General features: G+C 41.9%; 2 protein-coding genes across 3 annotated transcripts in view; both read right to left on the bottom strand.

Annotated features, from left to right (window-relative positions):
- The window catches only part of lhfpl7 (LHFPL tetraspan subfamily member 7), an 88,657-nt gene extending 83,232 nt beyond the window's left edge, over window positions 1-5,425 (bottom strand). Inside the window, exons 1-2 of the mRNA XM_026327552.1 lie at window positions 5,289-5,425; window positions 4,651-5,120 (exon numbers count right to left, since the gene is read on the bottom strand). Of these exons, the coding sequence (XP_026183337.1) occupies window positions 4,651-4,998 (348 nt within the window). The 5' untranslated portion in view covers window positions 4,999-5,120; window positions 5,289-5,425. The remainder of the gene's footprint in view (window positions 1-4,650; window positions 5,121-5,288) is intronic.
- Window positions 5,426-7,632: 2,207 nt separating this feature from the next.
- On the bottom strand, window positions 7,633-20,639 carry akap10 (A kinase (PRKA) anchor protein 10). 2 transcript variants are annotated; one of them, XM_026329092.1, is made up of 15 exons: window positions 20,413-20,639; window positions 17,235-17,282; window positions 16,548-16,733; window positions 13,988-14,479; window positions 13,043-13,141; window positions 12,873-12,957; window positions 12,578-12,701; window positions 11,972-12,108; window positions 11,314-11,458; window positions 10,727-10,894; window positions 10,388-10,497; window positions 9,052-9,134; window positions 8,494-8,546; window positions 8,241-8,333; window positions 7,633-8,157 (listed from the first exon to the last, which is right to left on the bottom strand). In XM_026329092.1, the coding sequence occupies exons 1-15, from the start codon at window positions 20,432-20,434 to the stop codon at window positions 8,152-8,154; spliced, it is 1,851 nt and encodes a 616-aa protein (XP_026184877.1). In that variant the 5' UTR covers window positions 20,435-20,639; the 3' UTR covers window positions 7,633-8,151. The 2 variants fall into 2 exon arrangements, with proteins under 2 accessions (XP_026184877.1, XP_026184878.1); XM_026329093.1 differs by having other exon boundaries at window positions 10,388-10,494.
- Window positions 20,640-21,337: the final 698 nt, after the last annotated feature.

Genomic DNA, 21,337 nt, shown 5'->3' with positions numbered 1-21,337 from the left:
AGTTTGACTGCGTTAATACAAAGAAAAGCATGTCATTATTATTGTAATCGATTTTTATATAAAATAAAATCCTAACGGGGACTATGACGAACGTTTTCCTATTAACCTTTTTTTCACAGCGTAAGCTAAGGCAGAGACAAACAAAGGAATCATGAAAGGATTTCATTAAATGAGTTATCTATCTACGTAAAACTAGTTCTGGCTCAGTGAGTGGTGAAATGACATTTGGGGCATCTAGCAGAGTTTATGCACCAGTAAGTGTTCTTCATAGGTAGCTGGAAATTAGACTTAGTAAAACATCTCCAGTAAAGTCTACAATTCATCTTCTTGGCATGTGGCAAAGACAACATGGGCTGATTGTTTTGTCTCATGTGTCAGAGGATTTCAATGGAAGACAATCACATCCCATTTTTTCACCGCCCAGAATCTCCGCCTTGACGGACTGCCATTTTCTGTACAGACACACAAAAGATGTACACCAAGTCATACATTTTCCAAACAGCATTCCTGGACGATGGCCATGACTCATTTAGCCTACAGCACGACCTTGACATTCACTGGGCATGTACTGTACGAGAAGCCCGAACACACATGTACCACTACAGTGACGGCAAAACACATAGAGTGCATTCCAAGAGCACCCAGATACACCACCTCCTGTGTGCACACATACACGCCACCTGTCTGTATCTGAGCTGTTGGCTGGATACTGCAGAGGCCAAGCTAATCCAGTGCCAGTGTTTAGAGCTGTGAAGCAGCTGGAAGCACATAAGCTGTTAACAAGTTAAGGTGAAAATGTTTTCTGGCAGGTGCCTTCCCTCTCCTTCACACTTTACCTAGCAGCAGCTCACAGCACACCTCCTCCATGAACACGTCCAACCTGGCAACTTCTCACACTTCAACCGGCTTTTGCACACACATGCATGTGTACTCATGTGTACACAAACAAATGTTTTCACATTATTATCACTCTACAGCTGTTCTGACGCAGAAACAAACATAATCAATACAAGGAATAATTTATGTGGAAACCGCCACGTAAAAGAAGGGGACATTCAAGATACCCGAAGAAGGTTTACTTCAGCATAGGAAGAACTGCACAGGACATATAGCCCTTCAAACACACAGAGTGTAGGGGGTGAAAAATAACTGGACAGATTCACATGAAGTCAAACAATCATCTTATTTGATATTTTGTGGAAGGTTCTTTGCAGCACTGGCTGCCTGAAGTCTTCTACCCACAGACATCAGGCACGTTGTATCATCCCCTGGTGAAGTGTTCACTGCAGCCACCTTCAGCTCTTTTTGTTGTGGACTGTCTTTGCCTTTAGTCTGGTCCTCAGCTCGGTCACAGTCGGATCAGGTGGCTGACCCGCCCAGTCAAGGATATTTCACCTCTTCACCCTGAGAGGTCTTTGGCTGCATTGGCCGTTTGTTTCAGATGATTGTCCTGCTCAATGATTAAATATTGTCCAATGACACTTCAGTGTTTGGCTGAATCTGAGTGAACAGAAAGCTCTTGCAATCCTTGACATTCATCCTGCTGTTTCTCTCAGCAGTCACACATATCATCAATGAATTCCAGTGTGCTATCATTTTTATCAAGGTTGATCTTTGTTTCATCAGTTGACAGAACTCTCTTCCACATCTCTGCAGTTTTCTTTTTGTGTCTTTGTGAGCTGAAACTGGGCCTTTGTGTTTTTGAGGTCTGTGCCTTGGGCTGAATCCTATGAGGTTCCTCTCATGAAGTTTTGTTTTGATCATTGAATCTTCGAGGGCATTCTTGACTTGCTGTGCAGTCATACAGGAGTTTTTTTTTTAAACCAGATGGTTTTCTGCAAGATTAATCCTTCTGAGTCCATCAGGTTCTTTATTATTTTCTAGTTTCCCACTGTGTACCTGCTTTTTCAGAATGAACCCAACAGACCTTCGCTGATATCTCGTATTTATTTGCTTATTTTTCAGCCTTCTGAACTTATTTACTGCTATTGCAGCCTCTTTACTCCTCATGCTGATAGACAACACTCAGTCACCTGTGAGCCACGTGTGAGCTCTTTTGTGTGTGAGGTAACAGTGAAACAACACACAGCTGCACAATAAACATTCAGCAGCCAAATGTCCAAATACTCTGAACCCTTGCATTTTGGGCACTATTTGTTCAAATGGCTATGTCTCCCATGCCGTTCATTCAATGTTGATGTAAAAACTGTGTAGACCTTTCCCTTAAGTGTAATAGTCATTATTTTATTTCATATTGAATGTGCTGAAGCAAAACATGTGTAACTATCCTAATACTTACAGTCTTGACTGTACATGCAGATGTGTACTTAGTAGCTAGCTAAAAATAAATACTCCAAAATGTGTAGTATAATATCTGCCTCTAAAATGTACTACAGCATAAAGAATAAAACATAACATGGAATTACAAGCACGTCAAGACTGTATTTATGTAAATTATTTGGGTAAATGTACTTTCCACCATTGTTTAATTTTAAAATGGACAGAGATGCATAAAAGCTGTCATTTAGCAGTCTAATAGGAACAAATGACACAATGTAAAGGCTTTTGTGGCGTAAACATGGGCGACCTTCCCTTCTCAGCCACTCGTCCTACGTGACAGGAACATGGCATAGGCCCATGATTGTTCGCCACCCTCTTTAACATCTCACATGGGTTTCTGTCTGTGTCTGTGGCTAAACTGAGGCCCTGCCAGCCTGGCGATGGCCCACAGCACCAAGCTCCAGAGCGCCAGCAGTACTGGAAGGCAGTGCAGTCCAAGCAAAAGCTTTTCACAACATGTAGTGACAACAAAAAAAAACCCATAGAAACTACAGCACAAGTAGGCCAGCCTCTCAGGGAGCCTCTTCTTCTTCCTCTTCTTCCTCCTCCTCCTCCTATCCTCCTCCTATCCTCCTGTCCTTCCTCACACAGCATCAGCTCAGCTCAGCTCACACTACCTCACAGTGAGTGGAAGAGACCGCAGAGTTCAATATACAGCTAGAGCACAGCTTCTACTCCAAACACTAACGGCTGCACACACGTACACACGTGTACTCACAACCCTCCATGTAGAAAATTGTTGCTTAAGCTCATACTCACATATGTACTGTGCAGGTCTGTTTTTCTGTGTGCAGGTCTGTTGATAAAAAACAGAACGCATCAGCAAAACGATGCCTGCACCAGTGAGGAGTGGTTATAATAAAGTGGCTCTGATGAAAACTTAATGGCCCCTTCACCTTTATTAATGGCTCTGGGAGCAGGATCGCGTGCTCGGGTTCACCACCGTAATAACATGCGCAGCACTGCACAGGAAAACAGCTCCATCAGCCTCACACTCACTGAGCTAATAACTGGGAGAAAGACCCACAAATTAACTCACTGACAACTGGCTAACTGGCAAAATGACTCCTGGTTTAGCTCAATCAGCCTTAAACTACCACACTTGTGTTCAGTAAAGGGCACTCACTAGTTCACGTCTGAATATACATGAGATGAAACACACATGTAGAGATCCCCAAATCTGTTCTGTTTACTCCATCTGTCAGGTTTCAACACCTGTGCTTCCCTGTGAAGAGAAACCCAGACACTGCATTCTTCCCTCTTTGCAGATACTGGCAAATAATCACAGAAGCAGCCACTTATTAATATCTGTCTTTCAAATGCTAATTCTCTTTCATACATAAACCATAACTCCAGAGGCAGCTCATATTCTATAGCAGGCTTTTTAAAGATTATAAACACCAGTTGTTTTGCTTACAAGCTCACAAACTATATTTACCACAGTCAGAGCAACAATCTGTAACAACGCAGTCATTTCCAAACTTTCCTTGCAGATCCATTAGGCCTACCAGGGCTGCTGTGATGAAGTTCACCCTCAGTCCAAACCTGATGACTAGGTTCCTTTTGATGGAAAGATAGAAAATGGAAATTGCTGTTAGCAGGGAGCCCAGATCTGTGAGCCAAACTGTGCCACTTTCACAGCTTTGATGTATGTCTGCCATGCTGTGCTGCAGATGCTGCCCTGTAGGAAACGCCCCCCAGATCACGTCTGGTGACTGATCATGTTATGCCTTCACCACGTCACGTCTTCATGACTGACAATACACTGCATCATTGATAAAAAGGAAAATGAAAACAGTCAACCAGAGCCACAGCACGAGTAAGGTCATTCAGTTGACAATGACACGTGCGGCGTCTGTGGCCATACAGCTGCATCATGTAGTGTCAGTGACCCCTGAAGTCAGTCACTCCAGCTTTTGTCAGCTGCCACCAGCACTTCCAAAAGTTGCGCAGATGCTATACATGGAATAAAAGCTTCTGGATGAGTGGATATGCTGAAATGTAGAGTATACCAAGTCATTTGGACTGTTTTAAGGTCAGATTTGAAAGCTAAATGCTGTATTGTATGTGACACAGAGTAAATCTCTCACATCCAGTGTGTATCTCTTGAATGGGGTGTGACTGCCCTGGGTTTATTGCTCAGACTTCTTCATTTTGGCTGTTTAAAGATACTGCCCAGCCCATTCAGTCCTGGATCCTGTGATGCCCCACATGCTCTCACCGCCCACAGACAGACATGACAGTGTGTGTGTGTGTGTGTGTGTGTGTGTGTGTGTGTGTGTGTGTGTGTGTGTGTGTCTGGTGAGCTACCTGCCAGGAGCTGGAGGGGATCTCTGCAAATTTGCCCAGTCCTCCAAAGGTGTAGCATCGGTACATGTGATCCAGAGACTCCGAGCAGTGCCACAGCAAGCCGAAGCTCACCGAGTCCTTGTTGTTGTGGTGCTGGTGGTTGTTCCTCATCTGGTCCTTAACAATCCAGGCAGGAGAGATGAAGCTGAAACTGCAGACGGCGACCAGAGCGGAGGAGAGGAGCACCCAGAAGCAGCCCACACAGCTGAACATGGTGGCAGCTTGGGGCAGAAAGCCCGCAGACAGACCCAGATCGATCCCAAACCCGGCTTCTTCTTCTTTCTTCTCCCGGCCCAGGAGCGAATGCATTTGGAGCTCACGCCTTCAAGAGCAAGACTTCAACTTCAGCCCCCGACCCGCACTACACCAGCAAATAAATCACTTGACATCCGCAGCGGCTGCCCTGTACGTGTGCGTCCCGGGCATCTGGTCTGGAAAGACACAGCACTGAGAAAACGTCCAAAACACATCAGAAAGAAAGAGGGTGAGGGTACAGTAAAGTCAGGTCATCGGCGCGGGGGGCGGGTTGGGGGAGAAAAGCCCAAACCTGACAGACAAGATGTTTGTCACACCCAAAACTGGAGGCGCAGCAGTCATACCAGTGCAGGTGGAGGGGCGGTGTGGTTCAGAGGCATGACCCGGGGCCGCTGCTCCTCTCTGCTCCTCTCTGCTCCTCTCTGCACTCAGACACCAACAGCAGCGCACTGGGCATTTCAGAGAGTGCGGCTGGACCAAGTCGACCCCACTGAGGTGAGAATGAGGACATCCGGATGTGATTTTCAAAATTAAACCTTCGGTGAAGCTGGTGCTCTGTGTATACGACAACCTCACAATAGAACAGTCATCGTAGTTATTCTGTGCAGTATGTGGGGTGTGGGAAAGTGGAAGATGTGGGTTACACCAAAACCCAAACAGTAAAACAATACCGCCATGTGAGAATTTAACCATGTTTTCAGATCTATTTAAATAAAACCTGACTCGTCAAGTTTAAAAAAGCAAAATGAACTTGTTTCCAAAATGAATGTTTGCATTCTCCGTAGATTAGATGAAATTATTTAGTATGGTGCATGAATACACTACATGACCAGTCTATAGTATCAGTGCGTTAAGATGAGTTAAATGGTTGGATACATTATCATAACATTTTATCATAACATTATCCAGGTAGACAGGGTTGTTTTTGTGGATACAAAAACACAACATTGGTGATATTAACACTTCATCTTTAAGAATATGGGGTTGCATCTGTTGTAAATGTCAATAGTTGCGTTTGGACTTGTAGATAAAAATAACCAGTAAAAACAAGTTTCTAAGCCTAAGGCTGGTTATAACTTTTATTGTGAAGGCAAAGGCGCAGTCTTCCGGTGTTTCGCACGGTCTCTGTAAACTTGACAGTAACTTTGTTAACGCACTTCACGTGAATGGACCTGACTTTTACAGAGACGACAAAACACATCATTAACAAGTAGCTGTTAAACATTTAATGTTACTCTCCTCCTGTCACGACACCTTCGCACCGTGAAAAGTGGATTTTATAACTATTGATCAGGTACAGCTCTGATTAACCTCTCAGCCAATGAGAGCTCAGGGCGGGAACTCTCAGGCTGTCTCGAGGATCAGGTGAGCTCACCGTGGGAAAGCGGAGACGTCAATTAGTTACACAGCAAAACTTCACACAATGTAACATCTACCCTCTGCTGTCTCTAATACTACAACCCTGACACCTACAATTACATACAGCAGATAAATGAAAATGATTTAGACTGTACTAAAGGTGATATTTCAGCTCTTAAGAGTTGATCAATATAATATAATGTTGTGTTTGTTCCTGTAAAGCTGGTAGAAGAGAAGCCAGAGTAACTTTATTGTATAAAATATAGATGTGAGATAAAAATTTACTGAGTCAAATATTTTCTGCATTTTACCCTAACATCTAACATAACACAGTAAAACACTCAAGGACGCCCCCGCCTGGTCAAACCCTGAAGCTGTGGGCACTGGGCTCGTCACTTTGGCCATATTAACTACAATAATTCTGAAAATAATCATAAACTATTCTGCCTATAAACATTTTTCTGTATCAAAATAACCACAGTGGATTGAAACCACTATACTCCAGCACCTCAGCTAAAAAATATCAGGAGGGGGGGTAAAAAAAAAAAAAAAAAAGACAGGCCAGACCATGACATTTCATAATATATGTATTTAAATCAAACACAATTTAAATATATTATAGATTAATTACACATACATGTCAGAAAACATTAGTGGTACATAGTACCAAGAGTCTTTCCTGGTTCTTTTTCCACATGTTGGTAAGGCTCAAAAGAAAAACGTTTTAAAAAGTTGACTTCACTGAGCTCACCTTCCAGTTGAACAGCCCGGTCAATCACTGACATTTGTTTCAGCGGTGCTTAAAAAAAAAAAAAAAAAAAAAAAAAATATACAGATCACCATAAAAAAATGACTAGCTTCAATGTACGGGATAAACCAGAAATCTATATATACATATATATGTGTGTATATATATATCTATATATATATCTATATAGATATATAGATATATATATCTATATATATATCTATATAGATATATATATATATAGATATGTATATATATATAGATATATATATACATACACAGAACATTTATGACATGACGTCTGGAGTTTTCCAACATAACTGGAGCACTTAAGTAGAGAGTATTTCTTCAACACTCTGTGAAGGTGCCAGGAGGTTTGCAAAGGAGGTCAGCCAATCCATGAACTGAACCAGATCCTCTTCCTTTTCAGTGTCACATTTCCAAATGTTCTACAGTACGTAAACAGCCACGAAGGGACGACAGCTCACATGAGTGAACAGACAAAACTATTCCAGGCAGGCTGAGGAAAGCAGAATTAAAAACTTCACGATACTCCAAACCAATGATTTTCATCTGCCTGATCATTAAGCGTCTGACCCTTAACACAGAATTTAATCGAAGTAAAAAAGGAATGGTTATAAAAGGTTCGGGAGGCATGGGGTTTGAAGATAATTCAGTCTTTGTCATGTCCTCCATAAATCCAAACCATTTTTCTAAGTGGGACAGTCCTGACTGCTGCTGTGTTTTCATGCCAGTTTTTTCCAGCGTCACACGTCCTCTGGTCTGGTGCAAGCAGTGGACTTTCTCTTTTTGGAGACTAAATTTGTACCTTTATAGTGTTTTGGACTTAGAAGTATGGAACGATGATATACTTCAAGTTTTCCATCAGCCCATGCGTGAACACTCACTCAACCAAGCTCGTAGCAGCGCGCGCGCACACGCACACACACACACACACACACACACACACTGGGGAGATGATAAAACACCTTCTTCGCTCTCAGAGTAATGCATTTCATTGCAGAGTGAAAACTGTGCAGTTTGTCACTGGCTTGGTCAGCGACTACAGGGAGTGTAGGTCCTTTGGTTGCTCAGCAGGGTCATAGCTGCAGACAGACGAAAGCAGACATTCAGATAAGAACAGCAGTCATCCCACACATGAACCAGATTACCGGGTGAGGTTTTGTACCTTGGTGGCCTTGCTGGGGCTGTCATGATTTGACTGCTGGACGACATCATTGACAATCATCTTGGCAATCTGCCATGCCATCTCCTCCTGGGCCTGGTTAGCAAGAGTCAGAGCGCAATCAAAAACCTCAATTCATATCAAGCAATTATTTATATTTAAAGAAATCATATGTCATGAAGCGACATCACAAAGTGAGTATGAATACATGCCGCTGACCACTGTGCTGTGTGCCACTAACATCTTGCTTCCTCACCTCATCTGAGTTCCCTTGGACCCATTTCTTCATGGCTTGAGAAAACATTGAACCTAAATGAGAGGAGAAGGGAGGCTGACACAAATCATAAACATCACAGTTCACGGTTCTTTTAATCAAGTAGTTTGTTTTTAGACATTTGCCTCCATTGTTAAGTGGCTCGTGGCAACGTGCGCATGTACACAGTGCACCACCAAAACCAGCCGGTCATCAGGGCACCTGTCCTTTGTTCCTTTAACAGAACAAATGGCTTTAAATTAATGTGTATTCTGACAAAACATCTGATACTCTGTGCTAGACAGATAAATCGTTTTAGAAAGCATGACAAATATATTTTCTTTAAGTTTCTACATCTACAGAGTTTTTTTTTTTTTTTTAACATATTTCAGGAGACTGAGCTATAAGGAGAATGGAGGCAGCCACTGGATGAGGTTAATGATTGTGGGCACAGACAAGATGTTTTGAGCTGGCAAGATGAATGAGATAAAATCAAATTCCAAAAGACAAATGAGACAGGTGGAGGTTAAAGAGAAGACAGGAAGTGTGGGTGTAACGTGCCTTTGGATTTCTTCACATCCGGCTCTGGCTCTGCCTCCCTGATAAACTGGCCCAGCTCATTCACCTTCCCAAATGTCATCTTTCTGAGCAGACAGAGGAGAAGAGACGAATGAAGACAACAAGCTGAGCAAATGGGACAAACACTGCTTTGTGTGTATCCACTCAGTGACTGCAATTTCAGGGAGAGGGGGGGGCGACACTGCAGCTTTGTCTTTCAATAAAATCATTCCCCTGAATTATTTCTGGACATAATTTTTCAAAGCGCACTCATAAAAACACTTTACGACTCAGTCAATAAAAACTGAACCGATACAAGCATCGATTCCAAACGCCACTGTGGGCAATCAAAATAACATAAAAGAGGAACACAAATGTAAAAGGCAACAAGGAAACTTCAATGGAAATTAAAGCATAAATTAGATAAGAGCAATTCTGTGAAAAGTATATTTTAGGAGATGATTTAAAACAGGTGTAGCTAACTCATCAGCTACAAATCACACAATGTATATTCTTTACAGCTGACCATTTTAAGAGCAATCCATATATTTTCAGGCTCTCTACAGGTAGAAACAAGTTCAATTCAAGATTTTAAGACCTTTTTAATACCACTTTAAATGAGATCTAAGACCAAAGTTACGATGGAAATAAAAGCTACCAAAAGTGAAAATACTTCCATGTAAACACACTGAGATCAGTCCAAAAAGAATAGGACAGCAGGAGTTTAGGAGCATTGTCCAAATGTGTTTAATGTGAAAGGACAACCCCATTATTATTTCTGTCATAAAAGACAATACTCTCACAATATTAATTATCAACAGAAAATAAACTACTAACAGCCTAATATGTTCTATGAAGGAAAAATACTCAACAGATTGATATATCTTTTGTTCAGAACATATACTCCATTTTAAGCGATGCTTTTTTCCATTTGTTTCTTGTGTTTAACAATAGGCTTTATTCTCCAGTCCTGCACCAGACAAAACAATATTGTAGGTTTTTGGACGTAAATTTCGTTTCTCCTTGCAAGCTCCTTTCTGTGCTCTTTATAAACAAAGTGCTTATGATACAACTTGTTGTTACACTTATATAACTGGTTTATATAAAATAAAGACATTTTTGTGTTGACATAAATAAACAAAAAAGTTAAGACCCACACAATCTGAACTGACTGATTCGGACCCTTTGGACAATCATTGGTTTCATTTCACTACTACATATATGAGCTCCAAACATCTATGCACAGTGTAATGATTTCCATTATTTCTATTTTCTAATGATTTGTATTTATCCATTTTAAAGTAAAAAAAAAAAAAAACATTAACGCCACAATACTCACCCAGCATAGGGCCGCTGGTACAGGGACTCAGGGTCCAGGCTGGCAACGTCCACCGTAATAGCCTCGTCGAAGTTTTTCAGGATCTTGATGGCTGCCTTTCTGGCACCCTGCTACAGTGAAGATACCATGAGCTGAATGTTTAACAGCATTACAAGTCACTTAATTTTTTTTTTTTCTCTGAAGACAACTGAACGACAGGAATGATCACGACCCTTTGGCATTAACAAAAATATCTTCATTATTATTTCGTAATGAGATGGAGCAGGTATAAATGTCAGGAGACAGAAGAAAACCGCCACATGGGCTGAGGATGGGGGTTAAATTTGAGGGGGGTGTCACCTGAGTCTGACAGCACTCGCTGGCATTTGAATTGGAGCGGTCGTTGTCCGCAGGCCCACTCTGACCTGGAGTGCTGACATTCACAAACTCATCCGCTCGCACCGAGTTGATGAGGTCACTCAGGTATTTGTAGTAAAGGTTGCTGGACAGGAAGCCTGGCATGTAGACCTGAACAAATGCAAAAAAAATAAATATAAAAATTAAAAAAAAAATAAAAAAAACAGGGTCAAGTCTGTTAGAAAATAATGAGCTCTCTGATATATTTCTGGGCACCACTTACAAAAGCTTGTTTCTGACCTTTATGTGCTAACAGCACTGTAGAGCCTTTATTTCATTAATTTCAGCTAGGTGCATTTGTCAGTTGTGTAATAGGATAATTTGTCAGTGACTTACAACACAAAACCTTTAGGAGGACCTTATTAAACTCAACACAGCACTGAACTAAAGCCTTCATATTTCTGTGTCCTGGGGTCCTTTATCCCATACAGCCAACCATTCTGCATTCACTCATACAGTAAAACAACATGAGAGACGACCCACAGTAAATATTAAAGAGCCGTGGGCGGGTGGCTATCAGAGAACCTGACCTTCTCCATGGTCGTCCAGGCCTGTCTGAGTGGAGTGGTGAAGCAGTCGGGGAGTGGTCCTCCCTCCCGGCAGATATTCGACTCTATCTCCATCCGCACAGAGTCGCCGAAGCCCAGAGGGTTGGTGGCTTGGAGTGAGAAATACCTGGAAAGGAAACACAGAACTGATGAATGGCTGAGTTCAGATGAAGGAACCTGAAAAAAACTATTTAATCAATGTCCTTAATGCAATTTCTGGAGAAGCAAAAATTCTCTTACAGAAAAAAAAGTTAAAAAAAAAATGAATACAATGAAAAATAATATCACTATGATGGGTGATTGGGGATGTTTTTACTTGTTTTAAGAAAAGCTCTATTTGGAGAGCACATAATTGACTTATAAACACCATAGCAACTAATGATTATTTCATGAGCAATTAACTGAGTCTTTGGAGTATAAAGAAATGCACAAAAAGTCCATCACAATTCCAGTGGGATGACTTCAAATTGCTTCTTTTTTTCTAACCAAGAGTCTAAAACATAAATATTCAATTTTCTGACTTTTTTAAGAAAGAGGGGAAATTGTTATACTTGATTTTTTTTTTTTTAAACAAAAACATTAACAAAACAGCAGCTGATACGTGTCTGTGTAATTGTTTCAGGTCAAATGAAGTTCCTACTTGTCATAGAGGATCATGGCATCATTCTGGGCCTCTTGGCCATCATACTGCCCCTTTTTAGCTGCTAGCTGGTTCTGGAAGTTGTCTGCTGCCAACCAGAACTGCAGTACATTCATCGCCTCCTCCTTTTCCATGTACTGCAGGGGGGAAGACACAGAGTACAGGACAATTTAGCAAAAAGTCCCTGTGTGTTTCCGCAACATCTTTGTTTTATGATTGACAGAATGTCCTGTGTGACAGAAATTGTACTGTGGAGAGTTGAGTTTGACAAAACTCTGACACTGCTTGTGTACGTCAGTAGGTGAAGAGGAAAATACACACAGTTCTATGTATTTCATTATATTCCCCATTTCACCACTGTGCAGTTTTATTGCAGCTGTGACAGTAGAATTCCCGTGTAGAGTTTGTAAGTAAACTAACAGAACCCGTTTTGTAGTAGTGTCAAGAGGGGATAAGTGTATAACAAGCAGTCAAGTAGAGGCACAGATTGTGTGTGAAATAACAAAAAAAAAAAAAACCTTTAACACAAACAGTGAAGGTACGGTCTGTGTTTGTGGTGAGCCATCACAAATAAATAATGGTTCAGGAACCATCGAGCCCACTCACCTCAGAGAAGTAGAAGAGAGCTGACTCACAGAATAAGATGTCAGCCAGGAACACAGAGCCGCTAGTCAACACTTCAATCTGGTATTTACAGAAATGATGGCTCCGCAGGAATTCACTAAAGTGCCTGCAAATGAAAGGCCAAGTGGAAGATGAATGCAGCTGCTACTGGGAATGTTTAGGTGGAACCATGAGAAGGAGAACGGCAGCTATGCTTTAATCTTAATGTCAAAACACGGCAACGGGGAAACCTCGCAGTGGGAGTTAGACACGAGGAAACTAACAAACAGAAACTCACTGTTGTTCCAAGATGGCGAAGGCTACCGACTGTGCAATGACGAAGCAGTTTGGGTCGACCATGCCATCCTCTCCACATATCTTAGCTACACAAAGAAGGGCAGAGAGATTACAGCACAACAGTAATTCATTTCAGACTGATGGTCTACAGAGTCGGCACCTGTATCTTACCAACAATGTCGTTTCTGATCTGTTCTGTGATGGGGATGGGCCTCACAGCGTCTGGAGAGATGTACTTGGTGAAGATGGTAACCGCATCTTTCTCTATGCCTGACACACACGCAGAGACACACACACACACACACACACACACACACACACACACACACACACACACACACACACACACACACACACACACACACACACACACACACACACACACACACACACACACACACACACACACACACACACAGATCCATCCAGTGATGCTTTAGAAGAGTTTTAAGATTAACCGGCAGACAAAGTCGTGGCAACCTGACATGACATCATTTAAACACACCAGCCAATCCTTAACCAGCAGGACACAGTGTAGAAACAATAATGAAAATATGACATTTGTGTTGTTTTCATGTATTTGCACCACACAGCTGCCACACTTTTTGTGCTGTCATAGGAAGCAGGATGTTTAAATCGTGCCTCGTGTGTGACACTGAAAGCTTATTTAGGCCCCATGAGGTAAAACTAAACTCACCACTTAGTGACAGTTTGTGCATATTCACAACAAATCTGTCATAACATGAATATTTGCCCCTTTTTTCAGTTTCACACTCACAATTTTTTTCTTAGTGACTGACCCAATAGCGAAACAGCTCATAGAAGTCTGTTGTCAGGAAGGGCAGTAAGGTTTTCCCTGCTGACAGACAGAAGGTGCATGCTCAGTAGTGTGTGGCAGCAGTAGTTGAAGGTGGTGGTGGGGGTGTTTCTTGTCAGATAACATCTTCGTGACCCCACAGACAACACTGTGAGGAGCAGTGCTGGGTCACAGCCAAGGGGGGTGGGAATTACTGATTTAACATGTAATAAATGAACTTAGTTTGGTCCATTAAATATGTAAAACATCAAAACAATTTCAGAAATATAGATAGAAAAGACTGTTTAAAGCTGACTCACTTTTCATGAGTTTGTCTGAGAGGTCCCGCAGGGTGTTGTTTGACTGCCCCTTATAAGGAGTCGCTGTCCTGGACGGTGTCTGCCTGCTGGGGGTTTCTGCTCGAGGGGTGCTGGGTCTCCGGTCGGCTGCTGTGCTGGAGGAGTCCCGCCGCTCTGACGGCGCTGCAGGGCCTTCGTCGCTGCTGTCCCGGGTCAGGGAGTTATGCGAGTCTGGAGCTGTCTCCCAGAGCTCTCGGCCATCTGGAGAGGCAGGGACGGGCTCAGCCAACGAGCTGTGTTTGACAGAATTTAGGCTGTGCGCTCTGACTCGTGACCAGCTGGTGGAGCGGAAACTCTCGGCCTCCAACCAGAACCGAACCAGATGGTCGGCGCCCCGTAGTTCCATGAAATGCATAAAGTGGGGCATCGCCACGTTGTCCTGAAGGACCTGGTCCACTGTCTTAGACAGCCGAGAGCGGGTTTCCTGGGGCTGATAGTTCACACTGGAATGACCTGGAGCATAAAAAATAAACAACACACAGCTGAGGAATCCACTTAACTTAACATACAGTATCGGTTTCACACCGAAACACAGCATTCAAAACATTAAGGGGCTTGCTGGATGTGATTTGCATTGAGGCACAAATTTACAACAATTGTCACCAGTCTATCTCAATTATTAAAAGAAAGTCGGTGTGAAAGATTGAGTAAAAAGGTAAACACACAGATTTCATATAATTTAGGTACTTTTTCTGAAGGTTTGTACTAGAGTGTTACACCAGTTGTGTTAGACAAACTTCAGCAGGAATCAGAATTACAATTAGATTTACACTTTTTCTAAGTGCACATTAAAAGTATTCACCAATAATAGCAGGCTGAGCAGTACACTTTCGTTAGTGACAGCTTTCCACTGCCAAGCTAAGGAAGATAAAATGTGTTGGTGTGGGAAAATAAAATGAAAGATGTTTTTTTTTTGTTTTTTTTCCCCGTGAGTGGAATTCAAACTCCTAGATATTTGCTTTGAAGTATTGTAACCCCCAGCTCTCTGTCTTGTCTAAACGTGGCCTGAGACTACGCAATTTCACAGATGATTTAACCCAGAGAAACTTTTTTGAATCACACGTCAACAGCATCTGAGTGTCCTGTCCACCCTGGCATTCATGCGTGTATGAAGTGGTCAGCAGCGACGGTGGCACTCACAGCAACCTTAAGTCTCCAAACACCGGCTGTGTCTGCACACTGAAAGTAAAAAACTAAAATCCCGACTCCTGTAGGGATGGAATATTATTTTAATAAAGGATTTCTCAAATAGAGAGACTGCAGCTGCCAACAGGCACACACGCACAAAACAAAAACAACAGTGTGCTCATTGGCTACAAACACTTGCTGGATTTGGAATCAGAGGACATCATCTGCAGCTAGACCGAACCCACTGAGGCTTTGTGACGTTTGTTCAGGGTACGTTTGTGAAGTGCTTATCAGTCAGCCTCTTCACATGCCTTGAGCTCACACAGTTGAGGCCTTGTGAATTTTGCGATCTGTTATGGTCTGTACTACAGTACCAGTGCAGCATCTGTATGACCAAAGAATATTTTTCGCACACATCCACCAACACACGCATCAGCTGCTCTAAACTCTTGCAACAGCTATGAAGAGAGACCACGGAAATCAGACCATGCTCAACACTTCCTCCCTTTCTCTTCCTTATGTTACAAACGAGAGATAAGTGGCACCTGGTGAGTTTCATTCAGATTTTTTTTTTTTTTTTGTCTGGGCTGCAGCACAGGTTCCTCCACCTCCATCTGCCACACCCCAGATATCCCCAGGCTAACCTGCTCAAACAGTTCCTGTCACTGCCGTCACTCCAGACAATCAGCCACGCAACTTATCATGGCTCCTGCATTCACACAGAGGATCTAATTTTAGAGCCCTTCAGATAAATGTCTGTGAGACTAACTTCATGACAGGCTTGGGAATGTTTATAAGTTTGCTGAAACTGATGCGTGAAGCCATGCGAGGGCCTCACATGGGAACGGTGGCGAAGTGTTCAGTACTTGCATAAGACAGTCGGCTGTTTAAGCCATTTTAGTGATGCAAGAGTCACAGTCAGACACGCTGTAGCCACAGAAGACTATTACATGAAATGTAATTATCCCCATGAGATTAAACAGGAGCTTATGATTTAAACTTCTGGCAGATTAATCAATGATGACAATAATTAGTTGCAGCCCTACTCATTTTGCTTTGTTTCTCCCCTGCTGCTGTAACAACCATACTTTATTTTAATCAAACCTAAGACAAATGACTGCAAATTAAACTGGTAGTTCCACATGTAAACACAATGACAGCTCCTGTGCAAAACTCACATCTTTCACTCACTTTCTATCACAGGTCACAGATTCTCGTGAAACAAATAAATCTAAGCTAATAATGCACTCCTACATACTGAAGGATTGTAAACACTGAGGTAAACCAGATTAAGATTTAGAATTACAATCCATTTATAAAACAAACTCTAATCTACCTCACAGTTACAGTATATGGTCAAATATCTTGGCACTTGGACTTCAAATGTCATTACCAAGATCACCAAAGTGTGCAGCCTCCATATGGCTTGGCTGCTTCTTCAGGATGGCTGTGCGACCGCGGGCGAAGGAGTCCATGTTGGCAGAGATGGCGCTGATGGCCACATGGCTGGGCCCCGCCGCTTCCAGGATGGCATGGTGGTTCCTCTGTCCTGGTAAAGGAGACTGAGGGCTGACTGGAGCTGGGAGTGGAGAGTGAAAGGGCAGAACAAGAAGAAAGAGCACAATGATATTAAAGCTGTCTGGCCTGAGTGTACAGTAACCCTAGTGTGACTTCATGAAAAGGCCCTTTTATTGTTAGCTTCTGAAAGAGCTCCCAGCTGGTGTATAGAGGACTCAGGGTGTGAGACGTGTTGGAGAACACAGACTGATCACTGTTTATTTGACTGGGAGCTGAATGTGTTTCACTTAAGGTCACAACTTTGGTCCTTGTGACTATACATGCAGCAATGATTAAACAGTGAGAGCCAATTGAAGCACTGTATGAATCCCTTCCTTAAAAGGCTGCTGTTAGTTCAATGAGGACATATAAACGTGGCAAAAAGTAGAAAAAAATGCACCAATAATAATCACACTATTTCACATGAAACACCCATGTACATTCATAACATTTCAGAAGTCATTGGAACAAGGCATTTTCAATTCAACACTGTGTAACACTTCAGAGGTAAATGTGAACTAACCTTTTCTGACTTTAACATCTGCCACTCTCTCAGGTTCTTTGCTTTTGGCTGTGGGGAGAAAGACGAGTGCAAGGTTGTAACAGGTGCAGCACACAGTATATTTATTACAAACACAAAGCAAGAGCAACACGCCAAAAAAAAAAAAAAACTGACTGAGGGTTTAGATAAAGGGGTTCTAGCGTCACTGGACAAACTGAAAACCACAACATAGTTGCACAATGACATAATAAGAAAACTGATATACACTAGAAAAGCAAGAGTGATTAACTACACTATTCAAATAATTTATCGTAGGCCCTGCAGATGCACAGGAAAGCTGGTTTCTGATAATGCGTCTCAGCCCTGCTCATTATAGAGTTAGTCACTGATCTGTTATCTCGACTGGGTCAAGGCTTTTTAAAGTAAGATTTTGCTTTAGCTGAATGAGGCGGACTGCCTAACAGCTCAGACCTGACACCCACTGAGAGATCCTAATTGTTTGTTTAAAATGGCTGCAAATCGTGGACTGAACCAAAAGCATTTAACACCACAAATTCTTACTGCTGCTCCCAAAAAGATAATAATGAAATAGCCTGCAGCAATGGCAACCGTTAATATCTTCAGATAAGTCTGCTGCCGCAAACAGCAATCAGGCCAAGTATCAATTTCAAACACTGACGTTGCAAAACGGACTGAGAGGCCTGGACAAACGGTCCAGAAGATGCTCTTACGACAAGACATTTTGGACAGTGCTCCTTCTGAAAACATGTGTCAGCCAAGAGTCTGACTCAGCTGGCATTGACAGGCTGGCGGAAAAGAGTTGTCAGTTTTTAAAATTGTGAACTCCAAAAACCTCTGCTGAACCAAAGCTAGGCATGGAACAAGTAAGTCTTAGATCTAATACATTTTATGGTTATGAAAAAACTGGATGAACTACCAGACGTGTGGATTCATGACGAAACTGATAAAACTTGAAACTGTGACTCCTAAAACAATTAATGAACAAGGCGTAATAAGCCAATGTTGTAATGCTGAAAATATCTTCAGTGGCAAATTTCAGTAAAGATCTTGTCTGTGCATTTCAACAGTGCAGGTTTTAAGGAACACACTCACTTCCTGTCCGTCCCGTGTGTCATCCTACTTCAGAGCATTAGAAAAGCACTCTAACATTTCCTCTTTTTGGATAGCTGCTGTGTCAGCTGCTTTGACTGCTGCAGCGTAGGATGAACAACAAATCTAAAGATGAACAAACGCAAGGCCAGATTGGACAAGTACCTGTGATTTCAGTTGAAAATCCTTTTTGCAGTCACTGTCTCTCCACTCTGTCATCAATGTGTTTACTCTCAGTCAAAACTATGTACTTGTATGAGACGTCGCCCAGTTGTAATTTTACGAGGAAGCTACAGTATGTAAATGTGGTGCTTCTTCTTCAGACTCCAGTGTCAGTTTGTTAGGCTGACCTGGCTGAAACAAGTGCAGTCTACAGCACCTTGCCAGAAATACATGCTGCCTTCATGACGGATACAATGTCCAGTTTTGCTGAAAGTTTTAGAGGGGTGTGGATTTGACTTATGGGGAATTATATTATGTCGATGACCTTCAGATCTACTTTTCTTTGACACCCAGTGACGGTCATTCTTTTAGCTTTAATGGACTGCCTTAATGATGTGAAAATGTGGTTGTCTCAAAACTTCCTCAATTTGAATGAAAGCAAAACCGAATGCATTCTCTTTGGAAAACTTGACTCTCCTCCCCATTTGGATTTCAATTTCAGTTTAGTAGTCAAAAACATAGGTGTAGTTTTCAAAACATATTTTTTTAGTTCTGGTTGTTAATTTTTACCTTTTATGCTGTACTTTCTCTGTCTTTACTGTTTTTATATGATGAAGCACTTTGTTCAACTTGTGCTGTTTTAAGTGTGCTTTATAAATAAACTTTTATTTGACAACACTGAAGCATTAGACTGCATCAGTTTTATTGGGTCTGGAGCTACATACATTTCTTTATGATAGCTGACTAAATCTAAACCTGGGTCAGACAGCTATCAGCTTTATGATTAACTAAAACTAAACCTGAGTCAGACAGCTATCAGATTTATGATAAACTAAAACTAAACCTGAGTCAGACAGCTATCAGCTTTATAACTAAAACTAAACCTGGGTCAGACAGCTATCAGATTTATAATAAACTAAACCTGAGTCAGACAGCTATCAGCTTTATGATAAACTAAAACTAAACCTGGGTCAGACAGCTATCAGCTTTATGATAAACTAAAACTAAACCTGAGTCAGACAGCTATCAGCTTTATAACTAAAACTAAACCTGGGTCAGACAGCAATCAGATTTATAATAAACTAAACCTAAACCTGGGTCAGACAGCTATCAGCTTTATGATAAACTAAAACTAAACCTGAGTCAGACAGCTATCAGCTTTATAACTAAAACTAAACCTGAGTCAGACAGCTATCAGATTTATAATAAACTAAACCTGAGTCAGACAGCTATCAGCTTTATGATAAACTAAAACTAAACCTGGGTCAGACAGCTATCAGCTTTATGATAAACTAAAACTAAACCTGAGTCAGACAGCTATCAGCTTTATGATAAACTAAACCTAAACCTGGGTCAGACAGCTTTCAGCTTTATAACTAAAACTAAACCTGGGTCAGACAGCTATCAGATTTATAATAAACTAAACCTAAACCTGGGTCAGACAGCTATCAGCTTTATGATAAACTAAACCTAAACCTGGGTCAGACAGCTATCAGCTTTATGATAAACTAAAACTAAACCTGAGTCAGACAGCTATCAGCTTTATAGCTAAAACTGAACCTGAGTCAGACAGTTTATTTGCTAACACCACCTCAGCTAGCAGCCACAGCACAGATCAGTACAGTTATCATGGACAACAGTGGTCCTTGTGAGTTTTTAACATTAACACAGTATCATGCCGACACCACCGTAGTGATGTGCCTAATCTAATCGATGTATTGATGATACTGAGATATGCTGCAGCGGGCTAACATTAGCAGGCCGGCGCTGAGCTAACCAGTCCCTGCAGAGAAACATCGCGGTGTCTTGTCTCATCACTAGCGGCCTCAGTCTCGACCACATTAGGGACATGCTGTCCAGAACCAGCGTGTCCTCTGCTGGGCCCTGTGCTGCAGGGTTAGCTGTCGCTGACGGGACTCCTCCTCACCTTTCCTCTTGAAAAACGACATGTCGGGTTTCACACTGGTCGTTTCCTCAGCTCACTGACACCATCCCGTGGATTCACGGCTGGCTTCATTCAAATGCATCTGCTCTGTCCACTTCTGAGGGGGAAACGGGTTATGGTCGCAGCCCCGGTCAGTGCTGTCAAATTCAGATTTTCTCCAAATCCTGATCCAGCTCGGTGGCCATATTGTCAATAAACGTCTTACTTCCGGACTGGTGCGGCAGCAAGCATTGTGGGAAATAATGTATTACGCGCTCTGGTCCAAAGAGGGCGCTGTTTCTCCAAAAGCAGCATTAGAGATCACAGCATGTTGAAGACCAATGTATTTAACTGATTATTTCATTAGAGCATTGTATGTCCAGGCCTCCACTGTCATCAATAGCTAATATTCATTTCTATATTTCAAAGTCGAAAAATCCTTCAGCCACATTATTTTTATAATGAATTAATTTACACAAGTGCAAATGCACACAAGTAAACAAACACGCACAGGTCTGCTTAAACATTTTCAATAACCTTATTGATTGTGTTGTAAAATCCAAAGGATTTGGAAAGGTTTTGTTTTCAGTGAGAATAAGAAGTAAGGCAGCACAGTGAATCTGGGTTTATACTGATTTATCAACAAAAGTAAATCTGTCACAAGGGTAAACAAAACCACAGTAGTTACACATTGTCATGTCAGTGTAGATGTCATCATTTTCTTCTGGGTTCACACTTCAGAATGAGAGCAGGGCTTTGATCTATACAACTGTGGCCTGTTCTTTTCAACTTTCAGCTTCTTAATTAGCACCTAAGGAGTTTTCACTTCTGGTTGATAAAAACTTTGTTGCCAACCTCAGTAAGTCTGTGAGAGACATCAGGCACTTTCTGTTAACGCCTCATTGAAAGAAAGACATCAAATCAATAA

This window comes from Mastacembelus armatus, chromosome 14, assembly GCF_900324485.2.
Source record: "Mastacembelus armatus chromosome 14, fMasArm1.2, whole genome shotgun sequence".
In the NCBI taxonomy this organism is placed as follows: Eukaryota; Metazoa; Chordata; class Actinopteri; order Synbranchiformes; family Mastacembelidae; genus Mastacembelus; species Mastacembelus armatus.
The sequence above is the reverse complement of the archived record's forward strand: the minus strand, read 5'-3'. Positions and strand labels throughout refer to the sequence as shown.

Bases quoted from the DNA above. Each gene is read 5' to 3' on its own strand.
- akap10 (XM_026329092.1), bottom strand. From the start codon at position 20,434: ATGTCGTTTTTCAAGAGGAAAG. The intron at 16,734-17,234 runs GTTAGTTCACAT...CTCCACTCCCAG, and splicing joins AGATGTTAAAGTCAGAAAAG to CTCCAGTCAGCCCTCAGTCT. The intron at 12,109-12,577 runs GTGAGTGGGCTC...TCCCCCCTGCAG, and splicing joins CTCTCTTCTACTTCTCTGAG to TACATGGAAAAGGAGGAGGC.